Source organism: Leptodactylus fuscus, chromosome 5 (genome assembly GCF_031893055.1).
Source record: "Leptodactylus fuscus isolate aLepFus1 chromosome 5, aLepFus1.hap2, whole genome shotgun sequence".
NCBI classification, from domain to species: domain Eukaryota; kingdom Metazoa; phylum Chordata; class Amphibia; order Anura; family Leptodactylidae; genus Leptodactylus; species Leptodactylus fuscus.
In genome coordinates this window covers 19,018,805-19,039,473 of record NC_134269.1, presented here as the reverse complement: position 1 = coordinate 19,039,473, position 20,669 = coordinate 19,018,805, and the positions used below count along the sequence as shown (strand labels likewise).

The 20,669-nt window shown below is 46.9% G+C and overlaps 1 protein-coding gene across 1 annotated transcript; it reads left to right on the top strand.

Moving 5' to 3' along the window:
• The first annotated feature begins 3,475 nt into the window (after positions 1-3,475).
• ODAD3 (outer dynein arm docking complex subunit 3) lies at positions 3,476-19,182 on the top strand. Its single transcript, XM_075276058.1, has 15 exons — positions 3,476-3,566; positions 8,967-9,057; positions 9,184-9,305; positions 9,688-9,765; positions 10,184-10,363; positions 10,829-10,864; positions 13,569-13,670; positions 13,758-13,883; positions 14,085-14,207; positions 15,267-15,410; positions 15,666-15,826; positions 16,923-17,079; positions 17,154-17,309; positions 17,446-17,530; positions 17,612-19,182. The coding sequence occupies exons 2-15, from the start codon at positions 8,973-8,975 to the stop codon at positions 17,737-17,739; spliced, it is 1,683 nt and encodes a 560-aa protein (XP_075132159.1). The 5' UTR covers positions 3,476-3,566; positions 8,967-8,972; the 3' UTR covers positions 17,740-19,182.
• The last annotated feature ends 1,487 nt before the right edge of the window (positions 19,183-20,669 follow it).

The window sequence follows — 20,669 nt, the reverse complement described above, 5'->3', positions numbered from 1 at the left end:
CCATCTCTGCCCCCAGATTCATGTCCCCTCCATCTCTGCCCCCAGATTCATGTCCCCCACATCTTTGCCCCCAGCTTCATGTCCCCCCATCCCTGCCCCCAGATTCATGTCCCCCCACCTCTGCCCCCAGATTCATGTCCCCCCCATCTCTGCCCCCAGATTCATGTCCCCCCCATCTCTGCCCCCAGGTTCATGTCCCCCACATCTTTGCCCCCAGCTTCATGTCCCCCCATCTCTGGCCCCAGATTCATGTCCCCCCATCTCTGCCCCCAGATTCATGTCCCCCCATCTCTGCCCACAGATTCATGTCCCCCCCATCTCTGCCCCCAGATTCATGTCTCTCCATCTCTGCCCCCAGATTCATGTCCCCTCCATCTCTGCCCCCAGATTCATGACCCCCCATCTCTGCCCCCAGTGTCATGCTGTCCCCTCCTTCATCTGCCCCGTTTCATGTTCCACCTCAATGTCTACACATTACACTCACCTTTTCCTCGCTCCCCCGCCACTCTCTCCGCAGTCTCACTAACACAGTTGTAGGCACGATGTGACGTCATCGCATCGCGCCTACACAGCCACTAGCCGGAGTGCAGCGGCAAAGCAAGGAGCTGAGCTGTGACAGCTCCTTGCTTTAGTCGCGTATGTATTCAACTCAGATCTGCGTCCTCCAGACACAGATCTGAGTTGAAATCGGGACATACCTCCCTCCAACCGGGACCGCGGGACACGTCACCGAAATCGAGAATATCCCGCGTAAATCGGGACGGTTGGGAGGTATGGATTATGGGTACCAGCGATAAGCCAAAATCCCAGGCCTCAGCAGTCCCTGATGTCAGACTGGAGACTATGGGGTTATTATCTTCTCGTTGTCACCTTTGGATTTGTCACCGATAGTCCCAGAGTTCCCTTTTACAGGGAAGACAGACAAGATTTATGGCTTTATCAGGTATCTGTTACCAGTGAAGGCAGTGCGCCAGCGGGGGTTATAACAAGAACTTATCCTGACATCAGAGATCTGTAGTCACCCAGCTTTTCCAGGCAAGGAATAAACATTTCAACCCCACCTGATGAAGAGCAGGGTACCTTGAAAAAAAACAAACATCTGAACGAGATGGGATTTGTGAAAAGGGGGTGGGGGTGGGGGGGGCGTCTGAATATGAGCCGGTCATTACAAAAACTGCTGATTCCATGAAAACGTCACATCTTTGAGTGGCCATCTTATACTCTAAAAGCTCCATGGAATCAAAAGTACGATAACTTACAAGGTTTTAGATTGCTCCCTTTTTATTTTACAACTGTTTTGCTTGTTTGTCTTTTTTATATATAAGCGCTGTATCTCTTGGTATTAAAGCATTCATTATAACAGTGGTCCGCGTATGCTCTGTGGATATATTATGTGTGAGCTGTCTGTTAAAGAAATGTGGGCATAGGCGAGTGAAGTCCCTTCTAACCCCATCGAAATCTGTAGATGGTGGTAGACGGTGCTGATGTGCAATTTACACTCAATTTGCAGCCTGAGTGAAGGGTAAGTGGAATGAGTTGACCCCTGACAGCGATTCCATGTCACATTCTAGGTTGGTCAATAGATGACATCTGGCTAAAATTTGGACTTGTGAATTTGGCTCATTAAAGGAAGTCTATCATTGGCTGTAGCAATTTTTAGCTAAGCATATCTTTGCACAGCTTTTAGAAAGGCTATTTTTGACATACCTTTCATTCATTGATCGTCACCGCTGTTTTTGAATGAGTCCGCTTCCATTGATGTTATTATTGTGCACGAAGCCTTTGCAATGTTCTCTGAGCACTGCTTGTGTGATCAGTTTTCCGTGGTTCTCACTGTCCCCTTCTTTACCCTTCGTTCACATCTGCGTTTGGTATTCCGTTCAGGGAAACCGCTTGGGGACCCGCTGAACGGAATACCGAACGCAACTGCAAGCGGTGTGCAGTGAAAGCACACAGACTCTATAGACTATAATGGAGTCCGTGTGTTTGCAGCACGCTGTCCGCACGGAACATGTGGACAGAAAAGTAGATTGTGAACTACTTTCCTTTCCATGATCCTTGCGGAGATCTGGCGCCAAGCACATGGACCCCATTATAGTCTATGGGGTCCGTGTGCTTTCACTGGCGCACCGCTTGCACTTGCGTTCGGTATTCCATTCGGGGGATTCTCACACGGACTCCCCTGGACGGAATACCAATACAGATGTGAACGAGGCCTGACACACAAGTGGTTCCCGGGGAACATCTCAAAGGCTTCTGGTGCTCTGTGCTGGGTAATTAGCATATCAATAAAAGTGATCTAATTCAAAAACAGCAGCGCCAATCGATGAATAAAAGGTATGTCTGAAATAGCCTTTCTAAAAGCTACGCAAAGAAATGTTTAGTAACAAATTGCTACAGTCAGTGATAGACGTCCTTCTGAGAAACCCCTTTAAAGAGGACCTTTCATCAGATTGGGCACAGGCAGTTCTATATACTGCTGGAAAGCTGACAGTGCGCTGAATTCAGCAGTATATAGAACTGCCTGTGTCCAATCTGATGAAAGGTCCTCTTTAAGTCATTGTGTGAACGTGGAACCTAAAATGTGTCCTCAGTCCTTACAGCTGTAATTCTATGTTTTCTATAGTGTATCTACTCTCTCAGCAATCTTTGTATAAATCGATTGGACATTACTTAACACTATTTGTGGCCACGTACAGTATGGAGGAGGGGAGCGGGTCTATCAGTGGTTAGCAGTGGCGGTAAGTGAAAGATAATCGGGGGCCACTGTTGAAGCCATCTGCTTTTAAAGAGGACCCTTCGCCACCTCCGCCAAGTCCAGCTATTTGCACCATTTAATAGACACCCCGTTCTTCTGATTCTGGCACAGTTGGAATTTTTTCTCTCTTCCCCCTTTATTTATGTCATACATTTTCCAGGATTGTTTGAGGGCTTATAAGGAAGCCCCCCCCCCCCCCCAATAGTATGCTTCAATAGCCTTATAGCGTCAGCTTTCCTGCAGTATCTGTTACTGCATGTAACCGCTCTGTTACAGCGCCACCCAGCGTCCTGGAGGAGGCATAACACATAGTATAGGCGCACACAATGGCAGCGGTAACAAGTGCCGTCCGCATTCACTGGCCCGGGAACCTTCCGGGACTCTATTCAGCACCAGGGGCCCCAGGACAACAAGCCCCTGTCATCTCCACACACCCCAAACCAGTAACGTCTACAATTACTACGAGACGCTCGGCGCGACGTCATTTCCGGGAGATGCCGGCGGCCATCTTGGTTGAGGCAATGTTCCCATTCAGGAGTATTTTTGAATCTCCGTGTATAATTGGCGCCGTCTTCTTATTATATTTATTGTAAATTACATTTTTTATAAAACTTAGATAAAATGGAGGTGACTTGAGAGCAGCAACATGGGCGAGTAATCGCCACAGGAAGTGGAGTGGGAGTAGTAACATGGCGGATAGTTCTTAGCCAATGGGAAGGCGAGTCAGCCGTTACTAGGGAAACCGTTGCTCGGCAACAGAGTTGTTGGGGAGCCGGACAGAGCAGCAGGGTGCTGGAGCCATAAGCAGGTGAGCGGCCGGGGCTGTGTATACATGGCTGTCAGGAGGGGTATATATACTGGGGTGTCAGGTATACATGTATATACATGGCTGGCTGTCAGGAGGGGTATATATACTGGGGTGTCAGGTATACATGTATACACATGGCTGGCTGTCAGGAGGGGTATATATGCTGGGGTGTCAGGTATACATGTATATACATGGCTGTCTGTCAGGAGGGGTATATATACTGGGATGTCAGGTATACATGTATATACATGTCTGTCTGTCAGGAGGGGTATATATACTGGGATGTCAGGTATACATGTATATACATGGCTGGCTGTCAGGAGGGGTATATATACTGGGGTGTCAGGTATACATGTATATACATGGCTGTCTGTCAGGAGGGGTATATATACTGGGGTGTCAGGTATACATGTATATACATGGCTGGCTGTCAGGAGGGGTATATATACTGGGGTGTCAGGTATACATGTATATACATGGCTGTCTGTCAGGAGGGGTATATATGCTGGAGTGTCAGGTATACATGTATATACATGGCTGTCTGTCAGGAGGGGTATATATGCTGGGGTGTCAGGTATACATGTATACACATGGCTGGCTGTCAGGAGGGGTATATATACTGGGGTGTCAGTTATACATGTATATACATGGCTGTCAGGAGGGGTATATATACTGGGGTGTCAGGTATACATGTATATACATGGCTGTCTGTCAGGAGGGGTATATATACTGGGGTGTCAGGTATACATGTATATACATGGCTGTCAGGAGGGGTATATATACTGGGGTGTCAGGTATACATGTATATACATGGCTGTCTGTCAGGAGGGGTATATATACTGGGGTGTCAGGTATACATGTGTATACATGGCTGGCTGTCAGGAGGGGTATATATACTGGGGTGTCAGGTATACATGTATATACATGGCTGTCTGTCAGGAGGGGTATATATACTGGGGTGTCAGGTATACATGTATACACATGGCTGGCTGTCAGGAGGGGTATATATACTGGGGTGTCAGGTATACATGTATATACATGGCTGGCTGTCAGGAGGGGTATATATACTGGGGTGTCAGGTATACATGTATATACATGGCTGTCTGTCAGGAGGGGTATATATACTGGGGTGTCAGGTATACATGTATATACATGGCTGTCAGGAGGGGTATATATACTGGGATGTCAGGTATACATGTATATACATGGCTGTCTGTCAGGAGGGGTATATATACTGGGGTGTCAGGTATACATGTATACACATGGCTGGCTGTCAGGAGGGGTATATATACTGGGATGTCAGGTATACATGTATATACATGGCTGTCTGTCAGGAGGGGTATATATACTGGGGTGTCAGGTATACATGTGTATACATGGCTGTCAGGAGGGGTATATATACTGGGGTGTCAGGTATACATGTATACACATGGCTGGCTGTCAGGAGGGGTATATATACTGGGGTGTCAGGTATACATGTGTATACATGGCTGTCAGGAGGGGTATATATACTGGGGTGTCAGGTATACATGTATACACATGGCTGGCTGTCAGGAGGGGTATATATACTGGGGTGTCAGGTATACATGTATATACATGGCTGTCTGTCAGGAGGGGTATATATACTGGGGTGTCAGGTATACATGTATATACATGGCTGGCTGTCAGGAGGGGTATATATACTGGGATGTCAGGTATACATGTATATACATGGCTGTCTGTCAGGAGGGGTATATATACTGGGATGTCAGGTATACATGTATATACAAGGCTGTCAGGAGGGGTATATATACTGGGGTGTCAGGTATACATGTATATACATGGCTGGCTGTCAGGAGGGGTATATATACTGGGGTGTCAGGTATACATGTGTATACATGGCTGTCAGGAGGGGTATATATACTGGGGTGTCAGGTATACATGTATACACATGGCTGGCTGTCAGGAGGGGTATATATACTGGGGTGTCAGGTATACATGTGTATACATGGCTGTCAGGAGGGGTATATATACTGGGGTGTCAGGTATACATGTATACACATGGCTGGCTGTCAGGAGGGGTATATATACTGGGGTGTCAGGTATACATGTATATACATGGCTGTCTGTCAGGAGGGGTATATATACTGGGGTGTCAGGTATACATGTATATACATGGCTGTCTGTCAGGAGGGGTATATATGCTGGGGTGTCAGGTATACATGTATATACATGGCTGGCTGTCAGGAGGGGTATATATACTGGGGTGTCAGGTATACATGTATATACATGGCTGGCTGTCAGGAGGGGTATATATACTGGGATGTCAGGTATACATGTATATACATGGCTGTCTGTCAGGAGGGGTATATATACTGGGGTGTCAGGTATACATGTATATACATGGCTGTCAGGAGGGGTATATATACTGGGGTGTCAGGTATACATGTATATACATGGCTGGCTGTCAGGAGGGGTATATATACTGGGATGTCAGGTATACATGTATATACATGGCTGTCTGTCAGGAGGGGTATATATACTGGGATGTCAGGTATACATGTATATACATGGCTGTCAGGAGGGGTATATATACTGGGGTGTCAGGTATACATGTATATACATGGCTGACTGTCAGGAGGGGTATATATACTGGGATGTCAGGTATACATGTATATACATGGCTGTCTGTCAGGAGGGGTATATATACTGGGGTGTCAGGTATACATGTATATACATGGCTGTCTGTCAGGAGGGGTATATATACTGGGGTGTCAGGTATACATGTATATACATGGCTGTCTGTCAGGAGGGGTATATATACTGGGGTGTCAGGTATACATGTATATACATGGCTGTCTGTCAGGAGGGGTATATATACTGGGGTGTCAGGTATACATGTATATACATGGCTGTCTGTCAGGAGGGGTATATATACTGGGGTGTCAGGTATACATGTATATACATGGCTGTCTGTCAGGAGGGGTATATATACTGGGGTGTCAGGTATACATGTATATACATGGCTGGCTGTCAGGAGGGGTATATATACTGGGGTGTCAGGTATACATGTATATACATGGCTGTCTGTCAGGAGGGGTATATATACTGGGGTGTCAGGTATACATGTATATACATGACTGTCTGTCAGGAGGGGTATATATGCTGGGGTGTCAGGTATACATGTATATACATGGCTGGCTGTCAGGAGGGGTATATATACTGGGGTGTCAGGTATACATGTATATACATGGCTGGCTGTCAGGAGGGGTATATATACTGGGATGTCAGGTATACATGTATATACATGGCTGACTGTCAGGAGGGGTATATATACTGGGGTGTCAGGTATACATGTATATACATGGCTGGCTGTCAGGAGGGGTATATATACTGGGGTGTCAGGTATACATGTATACACATGGCTGGCTGTCAGGAGGGGTATATATGCTGGGGTGTCAGGTATACATGTATATACATGGCTGTCTGTCAGGAGGGGTATATATACTGGGATGTCAGGTATACATGTATATACATGTCTGTCTGTCAGGAGGGGTATATATACTGGGATGTCAGGTATACATGTATATACATGGCTGGCTGTCAGGAGGGGTATATATACTGGGGTGTCAGGTATACATGTATACACATGGCTGGCTGTCAGGAGGGGTATATATGCTGGGGTGTCAGGTATACATGTATATACATGGCTGTCTGTCAGGAGGGGTATATATACTGGGGTGTCAGGTATACATGTATATACATGGCTGGCTGTCAGGAGGGGTATATATACTGGGGTGTCAGGTATACATGTATATACATGGCTGTCTGTCAGGAGGGGTATATATACTGGGGTGTCAGGTATACATGTATATACATGGCTGTCTGTCAGGAGGGGTATATATGCTGGGGTGTCAGGTATACATGTATATACATGGCTGGCTGTCAGGAGGGGTATATATACTGGGGTGTCAGGTATACATGTATATACATGGCTGACTGTCAGGAGGGGTATATATACTGGGATGTCAGGTATACATGCAGGGGTTAGATGCTGGATTTGCGCCGTATCTGCGGGAAATTACTGAAAAAAATTGAAGCGTTATCGAAACGAAAAGCGTCAGAAATAAATCGCTGACCTATTGCGGTTGTGTTTTCCTCATAGAAGTCTGATAAAGACACAGCAGTGTGAGGGTTAAATTATCTGCACCCCAATGTCTGAGATAGCAGGGTAATATTTGTAGATAAAATGGCGCTACAAGACGTAGGTCTGAGTGTCCGCCATTATCTGTCTATGGGAAGGACTGAGAGTTACAGGGATGTCACCGATCAGCGCGACTAAGACCGTGACAGCGCGGACTCAGTAGTGATGGCTTATGAGACCACAGTAAGGTCATCAATGAAGTACAGACCCCAGGCCGGACCACCCCGAAATATAGACCCCAGGCCGGACTGTCCCCGAAATATAGACCCCAGGCCGGACTGTCCCCGAAATATAGACCCCAGGCAAGACTATTCCTGAAAAAAAAGACCCCAGTCCATTCTATGCCCAAAATACAGCCCCCAGTCCAGACTATTCTGAAATACAGCCCCCAGTCCAGACTGTCCCAAAATACAGACCCCAGTCCAGACTATTCTGAAATACAGCCCCCAGTCCAGACTGTCCCAAAATACAGCCCCCAGTCCAGACTATTCTGAAATACAGCCCCCAGTCCAGACTGTCCCAAAATACAGACCCCAGTCCAGACTGTCCCAAAATACAGCCCATAGTCCAGACTGTCCCAAAATACAGCCCCCAGTCCAGACTGTCCCAAAATACAGCCCCCAGTCCAGACTGTCCCAAAATACAGACCCCAGTCCAGACTATTCTGAAATACAGATCCCAGTCCAGACTGTCCCCAAAATACAGCCCATAGTCCAGACTGTCCTCAAAATACAGACCCCAGTCCAGACTGTCCCAAAATACAGACCCCAGTCCAGACTGTCCCAAAATACAGCCCCCAGTCCAGAATGTCCCCAAAATACAGACCCCAGACCAGAATGTCCCCAAAATACAGACCCCAGGCAAGACCAGCCCAAAATAGAGATCCCAGTCCAGACTATCCCGAAGTACAGACCCCAGGCAAGAATACCCGGAAATAGAGAACTCAAGCCATCCCCAAAATACAGAGCACCAGATTAGACTATCCCTGGAGTACAGACCCTAGAACAGATTGTCCCTTCATACTGACTACACCCTTTATAGAGACCCTAAACCAGACTCCCCCTTTATATACAAGCCCCAGACCCTATTCCTACTATCCGCCAAACCAGACTATCCCTGAAATTCAGACGCCAAGCCAAACTTCTACCACTAGAAATCGCTACTCCTCCATTGCTGAGGCCAGTGTGAACCAACCCTTTCTATTTGCACCCTTGCAGGCAGCCATGCCCAGCACCGCCACGCTTTCCGGGGTGAAACCTCCCATTCATGAGCAGATCACAGAGTTACAGAAGAAAATCCAGCTGCTGGGTAAGATGGAGGGCCAGTGATAAGACGTTCTGTAGTCCACACGTAAGGGAGCAGTGTGCACCCAATGGCCATCAGTAATGGCATAGTAGTAGTCGTTGCAATCTCATTGTTGCATATTCCTGACAGATGGCGACCACAAGGCTTACCAGGAGAGCGCCACCTCCACCATCCAGAAGAACTGGGAGACCATTCAGTTCCTGCGGCAGGAGAACAAGAAGCTGCATAAGAAGTTGGCTGATGCCCTTGCGGTAAGGTCCAGGGAGTAGATCCGAACAGATGACATCCTCCTCAGTATAGCTCTATAGGACCTGGAACTGTATTACCCCTGCCCCAAATACTGACATGTATACAATGTAAACATAGTGATCACCTGGAGAACTGGCACACTGGCCAGAGAAAATGGCCGATGCTAGTAGTGCTACTGGTGATCACCATTGGTCTTCTCAAGATGATGGAGATCCAATGTGGTCACCTCCTTTTAGGTAGTAGCAGCATGTTCAGCCCCTATTCATTACTAGCATGGCAATGTTTCCGAGTGCTCATGGTGATGTCACTAGTCCCGATTCAAGGCCCAGGACGTTCTCGGCACTGTCTCAGTACTCATCCATGTCCTCGTTGCGTCTTCCTCAGGGTGATGAGAAGGTGATCAAGGAGGCGTTTCAAAGTAACGTGGTGGAGAGGGCGGCGATGAGGAGCAAAAGCGGACAGGTAAGTGTTTATGTGTTCACATCATGGTCTGTTTATTGAGCTGGTTTCGAACCGCCCCTTGACTATATGCATCCAAATAGGGCGCTGCAAACGTTGCAATGACATATATATATGTGTGTGCGTGTGTGTGTATATATATGTCTTTGCAGAGTTACGCAGCTGCATTAGATTGTACAGTCGCAGGAATAGGTTAGTGGTTGTAACAGGAGCCAGACCTGCATGAGAACAGGCAGGTACTGTGTATTATCATCCCTGTCTCCCCAATCACTGTATACAACGAGCATTGCTATGAGATCTGCCATGACAAGAAAAGCAACCCCATCTTATAGTGAAAGATAAAGCAGGATATGGAGTCCTGAGAAGAGAATGCACTGAGGACATGTAAGGGATGTGATCATTTACTCATTGTCTTTCTCAGGTTGCCGTCCAGCTAATGGACCAGAAGCTTTGTGACAAGATCAAGCGGCTCAATGCCTTACATCACCAGACAGAGGTGCGGAGGAAACGCCTGGAGGAACTGCAGATGGTGTACAAGCAGATCGCTGCTGGGGAGCAGGAAAAGACTGAAAAAGATGACAGAGCAGCACAGGAGGCACAGGTAACTGTCTACCAGTTGTATTTCCATAGGGTCAACCTGTGGGCAGGACAGTCATATGGTTAGTTATACAAAGCGTCCAGCCAACTGACTGGGCAAGATGGCAGAAATGGCATACAGGAACCCAGTGGGCACTGTCACATGTCCATAGCATTTCTAAATAATAGAATCTATAAGTCTCTATCGATTCTATAAAGCCTTCTGGGAAAGCTGGGTGACAATCAACATGGCTGCCATGACACCTCTCATTATACTGATGTACCCAGCTCTACCAGTATCCGCTTCAATTGCAGATTGGGTGACCGCCATGTTGGTAGTGGTATGGGCAGCTATTTTGCTTGCGGGGGGACATGCAGTCTGCAACATAATAGCCCTGATAGTCCGTATACTGACATATAATGTATGGGGCAGATTGTGCGGTCGTACAGGATATTCTGTCTCTTCATCTTTTACTTGTTTCATCCACAGAATGAAGTCACAGAACAGGAGGAAACTCCTCAGCAGGTTAAAGATTTATCCTCTGTACAAAAATCCTGTTCACGTCTCTCTTGTGATTTTGATATCTAAGATAGCGACTATTTTCCTCACTGTCCACTCCTCTATAGGGGGCGCTATGTGCACTTTATTCTGTGTTATTTGACTTGTTTTGTTGGAATAATGGGAAAGTGTAAGGGTATGTTCACACAGCGGAAAATGAACAGGAATTCCTCTTCATTTTCCGCCACTGGCATTTTCTTTTTTTTCTTTCTTTTTTTTAATGTAGATTGTGAGCCCCACATAGAGCTCACAATGTACATTTTTCCCTATCAGTATGTCTTTTTTTTTTTTTTGAATATGGGATGGAAATCCATGCAAACACGGGGAGAACATACCAACTCCTTGCAGATGGTTTTATGCCCTTGGCGGGATTTGAACACCAGGACTCCAGGGCTGCAGTGCTAACCACTGAGCCACCGTGTGGCCCCCGCCACCGGCATTTTCGCCACACTCTAGTTGAGACGGGATGCCAGTGCAGGGCATCAGCATTCTGTCGTGGCATCCCAGGAGGGAGTCTCGAGCCGCGGACCCTGCGGCAAGATGGAGCAGGACGCTTCTTTTTTCCGCGTGCTGCTGCAATCTCTATCTCCCATTGAAAACAATGGGAGGCATACTCCGGAATCGGGGATGAAATCCACCCCCAAATCCGCAGCATATTCCTCCATGTGAACACAGTCTGAGCAACTATGAGAAGGGCCAAATGGCATGTCTAGATGAGTGAGCCACAGCATCTCCAAAATGCCAGCTCTTGTGGGTTTACCCAAGATGCAGTGATGAGTACTAAAAGTGCACCAAGGAAGGACAAGCAGTCCTAAGGATTATTGATGTACATTTATCTGGTCCGATCCTACAGAATAGGTAATGTAGGAAAGTGTCAGGGCAAGGTGGTCCAAAGTATGGAGACACCAGGGTGGACCAAAGGTATGGAGACACCAGGGTGGACCAAAGGTATGGAGACACCAGGGTGGACCAAAGGTATGGAGACACCAGGGTGGACCAAAGGTATGGAGACACCAGGGTGGACCAAAGGTATGGAGACACCAGGGTGGACCAAAGGTATGGAGACACCAGGGTGGTCCAAAGGTATGGAGACACCAGGGTGGTCCAAAGTATGGAGACACCAGGGTGGACCAAAGTATGGAGACACCAGGGTGGTCCAAAGTATGGAGACACCAGGGTGGACCAAAGTATGGAGACACCAGGGTGGACCAAAGTATGGAGACACCAGGGTGGACCAAAGTATGGAGACACCAGGGTGGACCAAAGTATGGAGACACCAGGGTGGACCAAAGTATGGAGACACCAGGGTGGTCCAAAGTATGGAGACACCAGGGTGGACCAAAGGTATGGAGACACCAGGGTGGACCAAAGGTATGGAGACACCAGGGTGGACCAAAGGTATGGAGACACCAGGGTGGACCAAAGGTATGGAGACACCAGGGTGGACCAAAGGTATGGAGACACCAGGGTGGACCAAAGGTATGGAGACACCAGGGTGGACCAAAGGTATGGAGACACCAGGGTGGACCAAAGGTATGGAGACACCAGGGTGGTCCAAAGGTATGGAGACACCAGGGTGGTCCAAAGTATGGAGACACCAGGGTGGACCAAAGTATGGAGACACCAGGGTGGTCCAAAGTATGGAGACACCAGGGTGGACCAAAGTATGGAGACACCAGGGTGGTCCAAAGTATGGAGACACCAGGGTGGACCAAAGTATGGAGACACCAGGGTGGACCAAAGTATGGAGACACCAGGGTGGACCAAAGTATGGAGACACCAGGGTGGACCAAAGTATGGAGACACCAGGGTGGTCCAAAGTATGGAGACACCAGGGTGGACCAAAGGTATGGAGACACCAGGGTGGACCAAAGGTATGGAGACACCAGGGTGGACCAAAGGTATGGAGACACCAGGGTGGACCAAAGGTATGGAGACACCAGGGTGGACCAAAGGTATGGAGACACCAGGGTGGACCAAAGGTATGGAGACACCAGGGTGGACCAAAGGTATGGAGACACCAGGGTGGTCCAAAGGTATGGAGACACCAGGGTGGTCCAAAGTATGGAGACACCAGGGTGGACCAAAGTATGGAGACACCAGGGTGGTCCAAAGTATGGAGACACCAGGGTGGTCCAAAGGTATGGAGACACCTGAATATCATGAATACGTGTGATATATGTATCAGATGGAGGTACAAACATAACCGTAGACACATGCCACCCGCAGGATGACATTCCCAACCACCACTTTCCATTTCTTCAGGTGGCTCCGTACCTTTGGACTACCCTTTTATCTCCATATCTTTGGATCACCCTGTACACACAGTGCGTCCCTCTTTACTGTGAATGGGGCTGTATATTCACAAACTAGACAGATTGTCCATGCTGACCCTGTAGTAAGCCCATGATCATACTGCTCTGATGATTTCTGTGTGCCATGGAGGATCTATAGGATCTGCTGCTTCATCTTGGGGCCCGATACCATAGGACACCTCAGTAGGTCTGGAGGTGTCCCGGCCACCATGGCGGCACAATATTACGATGTTCTGACTGGTCGGTGTATTTTGTGACACAACACCCAGTTCCTCTTCCCTGTCCTCATCCCATTCTGCTCTACCTCCAGCACCCGGCTATTAACCCCTTACTGACACGCCCTTTGTCTCCCACAGACTCTGCGCCTATTGGAAAATCGTCTGGAAAAGGCACAGCTGAAATTACAGGAATCGGAGCACATCTACAGCGTGTACCAGAAGCTGAAGGACCATATGCAGGTGCTGTAGACCTCCACCATGTCCCCTCCTCGCACTTGTTGTGTCTGCGGCTCCGGAGTTTTACCGTCATTGTCACTATTGTTGTAGGAAGAAAGCCTGACGTTTCAGTCACAGCTGGATCTACTAGAGGCCGAGATCCTCCGCCAGAGGAATGAATTGAAGGAACTTCAGACCATGAACAAGGATGCGGTGATGTCACGGGATATGGCCCGGGTGTGTGAGCGGTGACATAACACTTATATCTATATACTTATACACAGGGCAGCCGCTGTTGGAGGTATCTAAAGGAAATATCCTGGTAATACCTGTATGGTTGTGCCCAATATTTAGGGACCTCCAATAGCTGACCCTTGGATGGTTATCTCAAACATTCGCGTCTGTGGCTACATTGATCTCCATTGTCCTTCATTACAGGCAGAACTTCAGAGTCAGGAGGAAGACTTCCACCGAGAGCGCAGAGAGAGGGAGCGGATCCTTCAGGAGTACAAGCGTCAGGCTGAGGAGAGACGCATGTATGCCGAGCGGGCAGAAAGAAGGGTAGGTAGCCATTTGGGACCTGTTATTAGACATTGGCCAATCCCGGAACCACTGGTGAACAAGTAATGCTGCCAATACAGCCGAAGATCTAAGCTCAGCCACTATACTATAATACCGTACTGTAAAATTATTATATTCAGTAGGTCAATGTTCACCCTTGGTGTGGTGGATCTGCTACGTTTTTGTGGTGAAGCCTTACGGGACATGGACAGACAGTGGTGGTGTTGTAGTGCTGGTTTGCTGAGCCTGATGAAGCAGAGCTCTGATCGTGAACCGATGAAGCAAGGAGAGATGAGGCAGAGCTGTGACTATGGAACAATGAAGCAATCCTCTGGTCCATCGGCAGTGAAAGAGAGCTGTGGTTGGAGTGATGGAGCAGAGGAGTGGCTGTGCAGCAATAATGCAAATGGACCGCTGATATAGCAGTAGTGATCCACAAATAAAGCATAGTTGGGATATCGATGTAGCAGAGACCACAGGTGTCGCAGCGCTGGACCTCAGATAGAGAGGAGTGGAGCACTGGTGTAGCAGAGCTGGATGGGAAGAGCAGCAGGATGTAATAAGAAAGTAGGGATACATCTGTATATTCAAGCAGCATCCTTCATAGATCGAATTCTACCCATAGATTTCTCTGGGTCCACCAGCAGTCTAAGGGCTAGTTCACATGGGAACGGGAACGCGTATTTTGCTCCTGATTTTGATGCGGGAAGCCGCGTCAGAATAGGACCAAAATGCGCCTGCCGAAAGAATGGGCCTAGTCCGGATCGTGCTGTCACGAGGCGAACGAGCTGCGTAATCCGCCTGAAGAAAGGACAGCTTGCTTCTTTTTTCCGTGGGCCGGAACATAGTGCTCATGGAAAAAAAGAAGCTAGCGGTCTGCATAGACCTTCATTGTGAGGGGGCGGATTCTGAGGTGGATTCGGCATCAGAATCCGCCCCCTCTTGCCCCGTGTGAACGAGCCCTAATGCATTTAGTAACTGAGTGAATGAAACATCTATAAATGTCATCGCATCCTCAGCATAGGAAATCTAACAGTGTCTCCATGTTTGACCCTTCAGGCTCAGCGTGTGACCTTACCCGGAGAAGATGCTCCTACAGACATTCAACTGGTATCTAATGTACAAGAGGAGGAGAAGGCGATCCAAACCTATCAGGAAGCTTTTCAGAGGATAAAAGAGGCCACAGGGGTGACAGATACACAGGTGAGAGGTCTCGGGGGAGCAGTGCACTGGCTATGGATGGCCCGAAATGGTCTGAGGTTGCCATGTAGACATCTAAACCGATTGTGCCATTCTCTGTTCTGGCATGCTCAACCCGACCATATCAATGGGCACCACATATTACTACATTACCGAGGCAGGGGAGAGGAGCGGCTGCACAACTCACCACCTATGTACATTAATGAGCGTTATGATAAATAAATTAACCAGTTCTTCCCTGTATGTTTCATTGATCAGGAAGTGGTGAGACGCTTCATCGCCCAGGGAGTGACGCACAAACACTTGGAGGAGCTGAAGACTGAGAATGAGAGGACTCTGGTGAGGCTGAAGGAGGAAAAGGAAAGACTTCAGGATGTCTTCCAGGAGCTGAAGTATTCAGGGGAGGCCAAGCTGTCCAGGTACCTACACACAAGACATGAATGTTATATGGTTTAGGCTAAGGCCCCACTGGGTGGAAATGTAGCAAAAAAGTGCAGTGCAAAAAAACGCAGAGAAAACATTGCGTTTTCTGTCGCGGAAAAAAACGCGTATGTACATGTGTTTTTCATCACATTTTTCAGTTTTGTGCTGCAGAAATTCATATGAGTTTTCTGTTGAGTTTTTCATTGCGTTTTTGCTCGAGTTTCTCATGTGCAATAAAGGTAATTGAAGGGCTATGTTAAAAATCCTAAGGAATTATGGTCCTCTGATATTTAGGCCGGGGCCCCATGTGCAGTGCAGGCATAGTGGATGAGATTCATGCGATTCCCATCCCCACTTTGCGGAAAAGATCACAGCGTGTCAACTACATCTACAGAAACACCGGCGGCTTTCCCGTAGATATAATGTTAAGAGAAAGTCCTCAGAGGAAAACTGCAATGTGTTCAGGCAGCGCTTTAGTGCTGCGTATACGACCCGTGGGGTATCTTGGTTTGACACATTATCTGATAGGAATAACCCTTCACTATAACCCCTCTTGAGGTCAGTGAAATACAGAGACAACCTCTGGCCCTGGATTACTAACATATTGGTGCACTTCAATGGGTGATTCACATTTCCCTTGCAAAAGCTTCCACCAGAGGATTGCTGCTGGGTTGTAGACGTCAGGCCCGGTGTGATTGACTTCTCCAAGGACCCTTCTATCAATAGGCGACTGACTACAACCACTTATCTGGCTTCTGGCATGTGGCAAAAAATCCAGTTATCGTGTAGTAGTTGTCAGTCCCCTTCCCCGACACTGCCGGTCATGCATATTATATCCACCAGCGTCCATGTTGTAACCTATTGCATACACTCATTGATATCTGATGAGGACTATCTTATTTCTTCTCAAGCAGCATGGGCTCCTTATTTGTCTGGGCTCTTGATCTACCTCCCCTGTTGCCGTGATGACCGCCATTACTGTATACTGTACTCCTATATTGCTTTAGATATATAAAGTTACATAGAGTAACTAGAGATGTCCACACCATACACAATGCCTTACTAGTTCTGTCCCCTCATCCACAAACACAGCGGTCAACAGATTTTGGAAGAGCTTCAAGCTCATCTACAGAAGGAAGAGAAGAGACGCAACAAATATAAGGAGGAGCTTGAGAAAATGACCAAAATCTTGGTGGCTGCAAAATCTGGAGTGGATCACCTGGCTACCAAAGTGCAGCATATCAAGGTGGTGAGTATATACTACATGGGGAGGGAAGGCTGATTCATTTGATATAGAGTTACAGCTATTCTCTCTCTTATCAGCCCAGAAGCCATTTTCCCGCTAAGGATGTGTCTTCTCAGTCAGATGAATATGTCTTGGATCTCCTGGACATCACAGATCAGAAGCTGCAGAAACTGCTGGAGGAGTTAGATGGACAGAACATTGAAGAGATCTTAAGACAGATGGAGGAAGAAGAGGTACGTTCTAATTCATAGGATCCTTGGACCGTTCTTGCTGGGTGCTGGTATTGCAGCTTATATCTGTTGCAGTTGATGAGGTTGTGGCATCTTTGCTGTATATTTGGGGAATAATGCAATATGTTCTTGTCTCCAGTTCCAGGCTTCTATTGAGAGCAAACTTCCAGCATTTAATGTCCGCATTTCGTTGCCCTCACCAGCCAAGCAGGATACTTTTGATGGTAAGTGGAAATTTCCCGGTCTGGGTATATGAAAATTTCTAGTGCAGAGGCGCACTGCTTATTATCATATGTCTTCTACAGATGACGAGGACAGTGGGGAGGATGAAGGTGACGTGGTGACACGAGCCAGCCTAAAGAAACAGTCTCAACAAATCATAGAGTCTAAGACCAAGAGAAAGTCCCGTCCCAAGAAGAAAAAGGGGAAATAGTGAGGGATGTTGGTCACCCGCCTGTCCTGTTAGAGTTACACCTGATATTGTTCTACACTCAACAACCTGACCTGCTCTGTAGTTCTACATTCATCTACTTGACCTACTTCATAGATCAGTGCTCAGCTACTTGACCTTTGTCATAGATCAGCGTTCAGCAGCGTAACTACATACTTCTAAAACTATCTACCTGTACTGATCTGTACTTGTCCTGCTTCATACTTTTATGCTAATCTACTTGATCAGTTCTGTGCTCTGCTACATGTCTTGTATCATGGTTCTGTGCTCTGCTACTTGCCCTGCATCATAGATCAGTGCTCTCCTTCATTGCTCTGTGCTCATCTACCTGTCCTTCATAGTTCTGTGCTCATCTACCTGTCCTTCATAGTTCTGTGCTCATCTACCTGTCCTTCATAGTTCTGTGCTCATCTACCTGTCCTTCATAGTTCTGTGCTCATCTACCCGTCCTTCTTCATAGTTCTACATTCATCTACCTGTCCCTCATTATTCTGTGCTCATCTACCTGTCCTTCATAGTTCTGTGCTCATCTACCTATCCTTCATAGTTATATGCTCATCTACCTGTCCTTCTTCATAGTTCTACGCTCATCTACCTGTCCTTCATAGTTCTGTGCTCATCTACCTGTCCTTCTTCATAGTTCTACATTCATCTACCTGTCCTTCAGTGCTCTGTGCTCATCTACCTGTCCTTCATAGTTCTGTGCTCATCTACCTATCCTTCATAGTTATGTGCTCATCTACCTGTCCTTCTTCATAGTTCTGTGCTCATCTACCTATCCTTCATAGTTATGTGCTCATCTACCTGTCCTTCATAGTTCTACGCTCATCTACCTGTCCTGCATAGTTCTGTGCTCAACTACCTGTCCTTCTTCATAGTTCTACGCTCATCTACCTGTCCTTCATAGTTCTGTGCTCATCTTCCTGTCCTTCATAGTTCTGTGCTCATCTACCTGTCCTTCATAGATCTACATTCATCTACCTGTCCTTCATAGTTCTACATTCATCTACCTGTCCTTCATAGTTCTGTGCTCATCTACCTGTCCTTCATAGTTCTGTGCTCATCTACCTGTCCTTCATAGATCTACATTCATCTACCTGTCCTTCATAGTTCTACATTCATCTACCTGTCCTTCATTGCTCTGTGCTCATCTACCTGTCCTTCATAGCTACCTATTCTGTTTTATAGCTCTATCCTCAGATACTGCTGCTGTATCCAGTTCAGACACTTAACCATATCCTTTGTGAGCACTGAGTGGTTTCTGTCAGTCCCCCCTCCCCACATTTTACCCCCCTTCCCTCTCTGTAAGTGGCACAGACAGGGGCACAGGATCAGGCTCTGACTTCTCATGACGCTGCCAAGATCAGAAGTGTTGTGGGAACAGCAGTTTTCTGACGTTATCCAGAGACGGGAGCGACGCTGAAATGTGACCTCTTATGTTTTCCCTATAACAAATAAATAAAAATTCTCTAAAAAAGCTGTCTTTTTCTCTGCTTTAATCGCCACGGAGGTCCAGTGTACCACGTGTCCCTATGTTTTCGACTTTTCCACTACATATCGCTTGACGTATTCTCCTCTTATAACTAATTTATTACAATGGCAGTCAGAGGGAAGCAGGACAGAGTATATACAGTAATGTACGTGACATGGCCGTCACCAGACTCTGCAATGACTGCATACAGAGACTAGCAGCGAAGACTACAGCAGAGGTCAAGTCTAAAGCAAGTCTGAGATACTTCCATACTGCTTGCTTGGCAGTAAAGGTGCTCGTTTGATATTATGTCGCCTTTGCTTTATCAATACCTAGGCCCTTCTTTGGATGAACTTTCCAACAATATATTTATTATTCACTGAGATATTCAATGGCATTATAAAGCAGAAGTTTGTGATTTATAGATTCCATCTGTTACGTAACTGGGAACAGGAAGTTGCAACTAAAATCAGACTTGCAAATATGGAAAGCTACTTTAGGTCATCCAGTCACCTAGCGTGCAAGCTGATTAACGCATACCTACCCTGTAATACCTTATTACAGTAACCCGGCTCCTGATCCTCTTATTACGCTGTAACATCTTATTACAGTAACCCGGCTCCTGATCCTCTTATTACCCTGTAACATCTTATTACAGTAACCCGGCTCCTGATCCTCTTATTACCACTGTAACATCTTATTACAGTAACCCGGCTCCTGATCCTCTTATTACCACTGTAACATCTTATTACAGTAACCCGGCTCCTTATCCTCTTATTACCCTGTAACATCTTATTACAGTAACCCGGCTCCTGATCCTCTTATTACCCCAGTGTAACATCTTATTACAGTAACCCGGCTCCTGATCCTCTTATTACCCCCTGTAACATCTTATTACAGTAACCGGCTCCTGATCCTCTTATTACCCTGTAACATCTTATTACAGTAACCCGGCTCCTTATCCTCTTATTACCCTGTAACATCTTATTACAGTAACCCGGCTCCTGATCCTCTTATTACCTCCTGTAACATCTTATTACAGTAACCCGGCTCCTGATCCTCTTATTACCCTGTAACATCTTATTACAGTAACCCGGCTCCTTATCCTCTTATTACCCTGTAACATCTTATTACAGTAACCCGGCTCCTGATCCTCTTATTACCCTGTAACATCTTATTACAGTAACCCGGCTCCTGATCCTCTTATTACCTCCTGTAACATCTTATTACAGTAACCCGACTCCTGATCCTCTTATTACCTCCTGTAACATCTTATTACAGTAACCCGGCTCCTGTTCCTCTTATTACCCCTGTAACATCTTATTACAGTAACCCGGCTCCTGATCCTCTTATTACCCTGTAACATCTTATTACAGTAACCCGACTCCTGATCCTCTTATTACCCCTGTAACATCTTATTAAAGTAACCCGGCTCCTGATC